At 43.4% G+C, this 11,212-nt stretch overlaps 1 protein-coding gene across 1 annotated transcript in view; it reads left to right on the top strand.

Moving 5' to 3' along the window:
- MARCHF4 (membrane associated ring-CH-type finger 4) overlaps positions 1 to 11,212 on the top strand; it is a 90,903-nt gene that overhangs the window by 272 nt on the left and 79,419 nt on the right. Inside the window, 1 exon segment of the mRNA XM_057364788.1 lies at positions 1 to 188. This exon segment is cut by the window's left edge and continues 131 nt beyond it. Within this exon segment, the coding sequence (XP_057220771.1) occupies positions 1 to 188 (188 nt within the window).

Here is an 11,212-nt window from a genome sequence, read left to right as displayed (position 1 = left end):
GTGCGGGCAGCCCGGCCGCCGAGGAGTGGGGCAGCCCCGCCGGGGAGCCGCCCGCCTCCCTGCCCAGCAGCACCTCCTCGGATGACTTCGGCAAGGGCAAGGCCGAGGACCGCTACTCGCTGGGCAGCAGCGTCGACAGCGGCATCCGCACCCCGCTCTGCAGGATCTGCTTCCAGGGGCCCGAGCAGGTGAGCGACCGCGGGCGGTGGGCGCTGGGGTGGGGGCCGCGACGGGCCCGGTGGCAGCGATGCTCCAGACTGAGGGACCCGGGGCCTGCTGCTTGCGGGGGTCCCCCTGTGGCCCGGAACARGACCCCAAACCCAGAGGGGCTTTGCCTTCTGCTCAGGCCCCGGGCTCCAGGATTTTACACCTCGGTAGTGTTTCCCAGGGAGGTGTGGGGTGGAGGCGTGTTCCATCCCTTTCTGCTGCCTGACAGCCTTGCCCCGGGCACTCGTGCCCAGCCTCAGGGCCATACAGCTGTGGCATGGGAGGAGGGACTGCTGACACCTTCATGGAGTGGAGCTCATCTCAGCAAGGGAGGCTGTTTGGTGCTTTATGGTACCCAGTTGCGAGGATTCCAAAAGTAATGACAAGGAGGAGTTTARTGTGCTCTTCGCTTTTAGGAATACAGCTTCAGTCTGTACAAAACACATGGCAGGAGACAACCCCACTTGGGTGGTTCCCAGGGGATGGCTAGCAGGAGCTGTGCAGGTGCTCCACTGGTGCCATGCTCCCAGTTGCACTATCTGCAGGAGAAACACGGCTGGYTACAATTGTACCTGCTGAAGCTGCAGCCTTGAGATGCTCTGTGGTACAGACTGCGGTTAAGTTTCCCTCCACCACACAGGAGAATGAAACAAATGCAGCCATGCTAGAACATTAGATGCTACCCTGGAGCATTATTATTCATATTTAATGACAATTAAAAACATCTCGTGTACTTTCAGGCTGGCAAGTTCCTTACAGTGATGTACCCAGCAACATTTGTACCTAACATGATACAGCTTGCAGGTGAAAGAAGGCTGCAGACCTCTGCTTGTGGGATCAAGCCCATATGTGCAGATAACCATTATTATTCAGGATAATTCCACTACCTATCATAATAGGGAATCCTTGCACAAGAACGGGTTGCAAAGTTCAACTTGGCTGTTTCCATTTTGGGCACAGATTCTGTCATGTACCTTACATGTGATAAGTTGAAATCATAAGTAAGATGGGTTTTACCCCAAGTCTTCTTTCCCCTTATGGACCTCTTTGCTCTGCTGGGGAGAAAGCTAGTTCTCAGTTGAAAGTGGCACACATCCTGCCTTTCCCAAAGTTGTCTACCTCTGTTAATGCAGTGACTGTTCCTTCCCTTATGTTGGTCTGAGGATGGTGGCGATGGGTGCTGGAAGGTGGGGATGGGCTCCCATTCTTCCTTGGGAGAAGCAGGGCCTGCCAACAAGCGATCCCAATATCCGCAGCCCGGCTGGATGTGTCATACCAAGGGTTCCATAGGTCACAGCTCAGTGCTCAATGGACTGTAGCCTTCTCTAATAGTTTATGCAGCTGGCAGATAGCTGTGAAACAAAGTTTTCATATGKGAGTGGAGGAAATAATTCTTTTTTGAAGATATTGTACATTTTTGTCTCTTGCTTGTCTTGTACCCATCTCTTCTAAAAGTTGGAAGCCATGCAATTCACTTCCTGGTAATTTGCATTATTCCACATTTCTAGTATTCTTCCCTGGCTTGCCATTCTGCCTGTGTACACAAGACGTAGCACCTACGAGATTGGCTTACGTGTCAGAGCAAATAGAGCCTAAGCAGAATTAAAATAGAGTTAACTTGCTTGCTTGGAGAACATTAGTGCTTGAAAATAATTGGATGCTAATTTTCACACTGAAAACCAGTGTAGGTTGCATTGTAAAAGTGAGACTCTTTGCTGACCATCTGCCAGCCTACCTGAGTGAGGAGCTGAACAGACGTGACTGGTATCTGATAAGTTTCACCAGGATTTCTCTTTTTTGCTTCTCACATTTTCTGACCAATACAATAAGATACTTGCAGCTGGATTCTGCCACTCATCCTTGAACAGTACCTAATTCCGCAAATAATTTTTTCCTCACCAGCATGGCTTGAGGAGTATTTGAAACCTTTCGCCCTGCAGCAGCTGGGAAGCACAAATCATTATGGAGGCCCAAATTGTGGGGTTTTAAAGCACAGCCAGATCCTGACACAGCTCCCTGGAAGTACAGTTCATAATAACTGAGTACTAAATTGGTGCAGCTGATGTCAGTTTGGTTTGTTTGGCCCTTACGTCAACAAAACTCCAATGGGGCTAAATCCCAAATTCCTTGTTCCTTTTTGTTATGGTGTTTRTTACTGGTTTAGCCTTTATTTCCCATTTATTTTAAAACTCAACAGCTGACCAAAGACTTCGTGTTTTGGACCCTCACTACTGTAAAAGTCATAGATGCACATTATTCTATACCACCCCTGCCAAGATCATAATGAAAATTTATCTGCTTGGAAACAAAATATAATTGTTAGTTCTTTACTCTGCAGATTAATAACAATGACAGATCTAAATAGTATTTTATTTACCTGTCAAAACCATCTGAATTTGCTGCAGCTGTGGGGCAAATTTGCAGGGCTGCATCACAGTAACAAGAACAAAAGCCTTCATTATAAATTGACTGTTAGGCCCTCTAAGCKTATTTACTCTGATAAAACGACAATAAGTCTCTAAAAGATGTTTTAATCCTGTTTTGATGTAAAAAAATCCCAACCAAAACAATAGCCAAAAAGGTTTCTTAGTAATCTGGCTTTGCAAGTAGATTTTATTTAATATCGAATGCAAAATAAAATTGCTAGTGATTTTTGCTTTAAATTTATGATTGCCCAGCATGYATGGTACTTCAGGCTACTGAATTGCTTATATCTTAAGCTCCTCATGTTGGTTTGTGGCTCTTATGGGTAAGCTGATTCTTTCATTTAAAAATGTGCTGAGGACTGTAGGAAGGAGGAAAGCTCATTATTGTGAAACTGTTTTGATCCWTGTGTGTTAGCCAAGAGAATCCAGGGATGCAGGCAAGAAAAGCGTGGATCTGATGAGCAGGGGATCCACATCTGGGCTCCTATTTCGAGGGCATGAAGAGCAATCTCTGCTCAGGTCTGACAGTTGAAAACGGCAGCTCTTTTCATTGAAAATGAGAGCTAAAGATCATGAAAGCTGAAGGACCGAACTCAGCGCTTGGCAATGGCATTTCCTTTCGGGGACTTGCTTGGCATTTTCAAAGGTTTCARTGACTGAATGTCCTGCACCATTGTGTCAGCAAATTCTGAGCCCTTGGATTGAGCGGCAAAGCCCTGGGGAGAAAGTGAGAAAGAAAAATGCTGGAGTATTTTCTTCTGTTTTGGTTAATGCTTAGTGTTTGCAGAATTTTGTCTGCTTTCCTGGATCTCTGACAATGTTCTGCAAGAGAAAGAAACTAAGATGAGCTCCTCTCTCACAACTGTTTTACAGTATTTGGTATGGTTCCAAGATGAAAGTAAGTCATGGGGATTAGCAGGAAAAGACATGGGTGAAAAGTCCCTTCGCATCGGGGGATAAACTGCCCACGTCACAAGGAGTCAGCAGTACTGTGGAGTTTAGGAGCTCAGAACTGGTGCTAGCTGTGCTGAAAACAAACAGGAAAACATTCTCAAATGAAACTGAGATAATTTGGAAAGACATATGTTTTCAAGGTTTGCCTGTTATATTGTCAGTTAGAGTGTGTACACATATTTTCTTACCTATTGTTTCCGGTCTCTGTTTCTCTATTTCTCTGGGGAAAGATGCTGTAAAGATGGAGATTTGAAAGTTCTGTAGTGATAGATTTGGTTGGCTGTGGAGGATCGGAAAGAACAGACTGTGGACTCTTACCTGCAAGTTTATAGCTTACATTTATCTCAGTATTCAGTAGAAATAACTTGAACGCAGACYATTCTTCCCACCAAAGTCCCCTCTAGACTTTTGGAACACCAGCTCCTTAACACGAGAACATGAAGACTTTCAAGAAAATTGGAGGGGAAGACAACTTAGGATGAATATTGAGACATGCATTTCTATGTGATATGTAATTGGTCTGTGGAGCTCCTTGCTGCAGGACAAGCAAAGAACTAAAGTTTAATGAAGGATTATAAAAACATGTGCTTATTATGAATATCTAGAATCATCGCAATTAATGATATTTCTGAAAATGGATTTCTGAAAGTAAAATTCGTGCTTCACATCTGAAGCCAATCTGGTGATCAGGGTATCACTGACAAGGAGCAGGGTCTTGATCTACAACATTGCAAGATTGAGGGAAATTAGGTACTAGAGTGAGACAAAGAGGAAAAGAGGCAGGCTGTATCACAATTCAGGGCACCAGCATGATAGTGAATGAGTGGCAGAAGAAACAGCTGTGCAACCAGCATCACGAGCATGTCCAGAGCCCAGAAAGCTTGGGTATTGAGATATTGGTACTTCATGGGGTCTGGCCAAACTGGCTAGACCATCAGGGCACTGTTTTCAAACATGGTGCAGGCTTCCCATCCTTTTTCACAGGTATGTTCCACAGGATTCATTTCCTTGGTGTTAGAAGGRGAATCACTTATTGGAAAACAGCCAGTCCTGCTAAAACTGAAGAATAGGAGATGCTGGGCTGCAGCTGTAGAGATTTCAATCTGTGTATGGTAATTTATGACAGAAAGGAAGAGAGAATGCTTCCTGTGACATTCAGCCACCCCTCTGCCTTCCCATCTTTGAATCTTATAGCTACCTCTCCAGTTTCACCTGTCCCAGGATCAAATCTGTACTGTGCAGGCAGAGCATTCTTGGCTTTGGCAAAAGCTTTGCTTGAGCCATGAACTGAATGGAGCCCAGGATGTCATGTACTTTAGATTTAGTTGCTGTTGCCACAGAGTTGATTGGCAAAGMTCCCATTAACTTCAACAGCAAAAGTGTAGGCATCCAGTAGCAGGGACCTGACCCCTGTATTTCAATAATGTTGTGCACACAGCAGGGTTTCTATAAATAATAGTGAAAGCCACTAATCCCATTGACTTTTAATTGCTCCAGAAGACAAGGTTTTCACCTTTTATGCCTGCTGAAACTCTGATGCCTGACCCATTTATTTCAGTGCTACTAGCCAGCCTGAGTAGTAGTTTTTATTTTCTTTCACTTTTTCCCATTTAAAGGCTTCATGAAGGAACCTGTCTATGTTTGTGTCACTGTTTCTTAAATATACATTTCAGGCCATGATTAACAGTGGCTGATGTCAGTTAGTGACAGAACAAGCAATGCAAAAGCATGTAGCTCCATTGTTTGCATCTGTAGAGCCACTGTTATTTCCACAAAGGCAACATTTGCTTCTGGAAGGGCTCTGTTCGCACAAACCTGAATTGCATTCAGCCTGTCTCACAAACAAAAATTCATTCCCAGCAAGGGCCTCCTCTGTGGCAGCCTTTTGCTCATGATAATGTTTTTCCATTCAAGGCTGGCCCTGTCCAGAAGTCAGAAATATGGTTGTTCCAAAAATCTATGATGCTGTGTGTGTCCTATATATCTGCTGCACATTTCCATTTCTCCTAGGCCTGTAGCAAGGTTATTAAATGTACTGTAATTGTTAGTGGTCCGTATCTGTGGTCATCGCATCCTTTTATTAGCTGATTGCCAAAGGARTAAAGCCATGTGATGGTGTTAGCTGTTACAGGTTATGCTCATCAGCCCTTCTCTAAAGCTGTTGGCTAATGTCAGCCACATCTGGCAGAGAGTGGATAGCTGAAAAAAAAAATCCTGTATATTTCATCAAAACTAGCTGGATGAAGAGGAGGAAAACTAGAGATGTCCTGCTGAGGGAGCGATTATAGCATTATCTGTGCTAGACACCGTAGAGTGCATGGAGGACAGAGCTTCAGATGGAACAGCAGCTCTAATAGGAACATGTATCCCATTAGACAAAAAAGAATAACCCATCATTATATATGGTTTCCATGGGAAACTAGACTTAGAGAATAGCTTGTTAACTTTTTATCTTTCTCCTTTTCCTTTGTTAATCAGGATTGCTTACTTAAAATGAATTGCTTGATGCCGAAGACTTTATTCTCTTCCCCCATCTTTTCACAACCTATCTTTCATTCTYTTCTGATTTATCACTGGGGTTACAGTCGAACAGATTACATTGTTGGGGGGGGAGAGTRATGAGTGATGACTTTCTTCTGGTGAAGAAAATAACAGAAGGACCTGGAAACCTWTGTAGATAATAAATGGGCTGTCCCTGAGCCCCTCTGTGAAAAGTGATGAGGTAAGGCAAAATCATGGTGGGCAGATTGGTTCCAGTGACAGGGCCCATATACTGAGATTCTCACACATCTTTTCTTCTGTCATGTCATTTCTTCTTCTTTACACTCACCTCCTCTTCCTTCTCTTCTTCTTGGCCAAAGTCAATTGACACATCAGAGCTTGGACCCACCCATCCTATCTGGCTCTGTCTGCACAGGTTCTCTTATGGCCTTTGTGCCATCGAGTGCAAGCCTGCTCTGCACAGGCAGAGCACTGGGGACATCACTCACAGCAGTCACACAAGTTTAACTTGCTTCCCTGGGTGGGGAGTGAGGGATGGTACAGAATGAGAGAATGATAACCTTTAAAAAAGAGTTTACATATTGTTTTATTATTTCMTGCACTTAGTACCATGTGTTTATTGGAGAAAACCAGGCTGTGCTTGGGGAAAACTGTAAACCTCATGGAGAATGGGGTATTCTATCTTGAAAGGATCTCTGAGAACATTTTGTCTCCTCTGGAGAAGACCTTCGTAGGGAACTTCTATTTTGGTTGGAGAACTGCACTGTCAGACATACCTTTTTTCCATGTAGTCACAGACATTTAGACAGCAGGTCCACATACAGTATGACTTTGCAGAACAGGAGAGAGAAAATAAACTTTGTATTCCGCCAGTTTGGAGGTCAGTGTCTTYGTGGTATCTTTGCCATGTTGCTGGTAGCAGAAATTTACCAAGGATTGCTTGACTGACAGTGTTTACATTTAAGGTGGGGCTATGAGGTCACCTTTCCCATGCAAATGGTATGTGCCATTCGCCAAGAGGTCAGTGCCAGAGGTGCCTCTAAGGTTTATAATCTCTAAGCATTTGGAGGTGTTTGCCATTAGGATTTGCAGGCAGTCCTGTGGCTGCAGCATCTGTCAAGTCCTTCCCTGGGACTGCCATTGTAACCTGGTCTGCTGTGTGGGTTTAGCTTCTGTTTCTTAATGCATGCACTGATCATGCCCAAGCGTGTGACAATGCCCAGGACTYGAGATATACCCATCCAAAATCCTGACAGAGGCTGATCTAACCAGTTGTTAAGGAAGGGCATGGTTGGAGAACTCATCTTTCCTGCTGCAGCTCATTTCTTCTTGCCATGTCTTTTTTTTTTTTTTTTTTTYTTTTTTTTTCCCCAAGAGGTAAGTTACTGAAGGTATTTTCCAGTAGTTGCACATAAATATAGTGAAAATTCATCCTTTCAAGTTTAAGTGACAGCTGAAGCCGAAACACTCCTTGTTCTTCTATAGGGCAAACAACCCTAATTCTGCCTTTGCTTTTCTGACATGTTTTCTAGACTGCTAATCATCCCTGGTGTTRCACTCTGGACTCTTACCAAATGATCCATATTTTGCTATAAATGCACTTGAAAAAATTCTCCAACTGAATCCTTGTCAGTGCTGAGCAGGCAGAAAGGTTTTGAATCSTGTTTAACAAGTAGCAGAAGTCATCCATTCCAGGCTGATGTTTGCCCTCTTTATTTATTCATTTATTTAGGGAACAGCAGAAGATTATTGATTGTTACTTAGCTCATGATCTCCATGTCCTTCAGAGCTGCTTCTTGACCAGTCCTCCATCCTGGCTCTGTGCAGTTGGCATTACTGCACTGGTGGARGAGCTGCATTTGGCGTTACTGAACTGCATCCATTTTTCCCCAACAGCAGACCTTTCCAGGAGGGCCTGCAGGCACAATAGGCATTAACTCTGTTGAATCTTCAGGTTGTTAATGACTTGAGCTCTTCTGCCTTGCCTCCTGAGGAGAGCTGGGAGGAAAAGGCTGGAGGAGCTGCTGTGCTTTTCTTTAAGGATCCTTTGACTGCCATAGATAAGACTTATGGCTGGGGCTGGTCCTGTCACTGCCCACTTAAAGCCATGTGGAGGAGGGGTGAATGGATCCTCATTACTTCAGTTCAGGTGTCTTCTCTCTGCCCATTAAAGCCACTCTCAGCTAGGCTGSATATAACTTTCCTGACAGATTCAGGCCTCTAGCCAGTCCTGCCTGAAATGTTGCCCACACCACCCACTTCTCTCCTGCTTCTCCAGTCACTTTATGGATGGAGTGCCTCACATTTCCTCCACCGTCTTGTGCTAGCACTGTCACTTGGGGCATTAACCCTACCCCSAGCTTGAGCTCCTTTTCTCTCATTTCTCAGCTGTGTATTCATAGGGTGCCCACATCTTCATTTGCTTTCTTTAGGGTTGCACAGACACTTGCTGAGTTCCTCATTTCTTGCTTTCATTCCTGTGATCCTTTCGAATGTCCCAGCACAGGCATTGTCCTGCTTCAGTGGARTCAAAACCAAGAAGCTGACTTCTTTGAATGGTATCTTGACAAAAGGAGTGGTTTTCTAAGAATTTCCATGTGCATCTCCACACCCTTCAGTGTTCCCTGTCCTTACCCAGATAGATCTTGTAGAGTTTTTTACTCCAATTCTCAGTGTTGGGAGAGCTAAAAAAAGCCATGTGGAAGGATCTGTTGAAGACTAACACRCAGCATCGGCAGGCAGGAATCCTGCTGGCACTTCACCCACATCACATCAGCACCTACCCTGGCAATTTCCTGCAGGTGCTGAAGTAAAGCTCAGTGGATTGTTTGCACTTCCTGTGAGTAAAAGGCCATGGTCTAAACCTGCCCCTCCAAACATCCCAGTGCTTTTAGTTCTATCAGGTCWTCTTCTCTGTCTGATGTCTAGCGTGACCTTGCATTGTCTGATGAATTAAGCACTTCCCTTTTCTTTTTCTCCTTGTTAAGCACACTAGGACCTGTCAGGGTTTAAGGTGCTGGAGAAGTATAAGAATATTATTATCCCGTTCCCAGTGTTATTAAAGGAACATTAAGACAGATCAGATGAGCATTCAAGAAAAGTAGGCAATAATAAAATASTGTATCAGAGAGAAATAGCAGTTAAGTAATTAAAGAGAGGTTTTCCACAAGAGGCAGAGGGAGAGTTATGGGTGCTTCTGGCCTTCAGACTATTCYTTATTTTAATATTATGGTAACCTTTACAGGATGTCAGTATGTCAAGCATTGGACCAAGAAGTGAAGCAAAGGCTTTTCTTGCCCTACAGAGTTCACATTTTAGGACATAAAACCCCAACATTTCCTTAACATTGAAGAGACAGTCATTCTTACAAGATCTAGGGCCAGAGGGAGTTACTGRGTTAGTCTAGCCTGAACCTCTCTGYAATAGYAGTGAAAGAAGTTCCCTCAATGAAATTCCTGCTTGAAGCTTAATACCTGTGCAAGGACTGGAGAAGAAATATCCCTTCTTGATTTTCAGATCTCCAACAATGGAAATTCTTGCAGTGCCCAAGGAGAAAATCTGGGGAGGCAGAGAACTGAAACTGTCTTTGCATATCAACTTTTGTCTTTYCTGTCACAGAAAGAACTGTGTACTGTGCGCATCCTTAGAAACCAGCTTCAAAAMCCCTTGGGCTAGCTGGCAGAGAAGATTTCCCTCATGGAAAAAGTTCTGTGTTTGAAGACAGTTTTATTCCACATCAGATTAAAAGCAAGAAACTTTCAGCCTGGAAAAACACTCATGGGATTCAGCTAGTTAGGAGAAAACAGTTCATAGCCTCCTCTGACATATGAGAGCAGAAGTGCTGTCACCTACATTTAACCCACATTTGGMAAATTTACTTCATAGATAGGATAGYTACATCATTTCTAAGAAAAACAYTTCTACAGCCCCCATAGCCTGAAGTGAGGACTCCTCCATAAAGTCCAGCTTGCTAAACTGTCATGACCTGGCCCAGCTGCCATCATTATTTTCTTTCCCACTCCTTATGATTTATTTCTTGCCCTTATCACAGACATGTGAAACCTGCGGGAGAGTTCTTGGCCTTCCCATCCTGCAGCTATTCATGAGATTTTTTCTCTCATCTTTTTCTTGGTGATGCCAGAGAAGAGCGTCATCTCTTTGAAGGTGTCCTCCATTATGTGGTGCTAATGTCAGATGATGGTGACAATTCTGWGAGTTATAACTCAGGTCAAACAAAATCACACAACCTCAAAATAATTTAGGATGTGGAAACCTCAAGAGATCATTTTGTTCAGCTACTGCTCATGCAGATCTTACCAGATCTGATCTCCAGATATTCAGTGCTGGATAACTCCAAGGACAGTTATTCCACTCATGCCTCCAGACCTCAGGTTTAATATTTTGCCTACCTTTTGGTGAAAATATGTGTGTGGGGGGTGTTATTTTTTATTTATAATTTCTGAGGTTTCAAATGGTATCTGTTTYCTCTTGTAACTTTACACCTTCAAGAACAGTCTGGCTTTCTTGCTGTACCTTTCCATGAGGTGGCTGAAGACAGCACTAAGATTTCCCCTTGGCTTTTACAGTGATTTGAGGAGGAGCTGTGCAAAAGAAAGGATTAAATGTCTGCTCTGTCTCCTCAAAGCAGATTTGGATAAGGGCTGARATTTTTGTAATGGTAGTCAGATAAATACCAAGGGAAAATAGCTGACCATYTATAACTTGAAGAAGGAGAGCTAACATTGCTAATAATAGCAAAGACTCMGTTATTTCTCTTTGTCATATCCAGGACACTTCTTGATCCAATAATCACTAAACCTCAGTGAGGTGATACTACTTCAGATCTGAGTCTTACAGAAATACTGGTTGTACAAAAGTGTGATTGAGCAAGAACTGGTTTTGATTAAATTGAACAGAAGAATGAGCAAAAAGATCTCAGTTTTTTAGCTTTACAGAAGCAGATTTTGAAAAGCTAGGCATCTTAAAAAATATGCAATATAGCAGAAATTTATTATACATTGTATTATTATTACCAAAACAGCCATTAGTCTCTTTATAACAAACAGAAGCATTCAGTAACAATTGCTGCTTTCTTGAATCTTACATTAATTCTCCCTTCTACA

The sequence above is a fragment of the Malurus melanocephalus genome, unplaced genomic scaffold (assembly GCF_030028575.1).
Source record: "Malurus melanocephalus ecotype Western Australia unplaced genomic scaffold, MMel_1.1 scaffold_42, whole genome shotgun sequence".
In the NCBI taxonomy this organism is placed as follows: domain Eukaryota; kingdom Metazoa; phylum Chordata; class Aves; order Passeriformes; family Maluridae; genus Malurus; species Malurus melanocephalus.
Note: the sequence above shows the minus strand (reverse complement) of the source record. Positions and strands in the feature narration are given on the sequence as shown.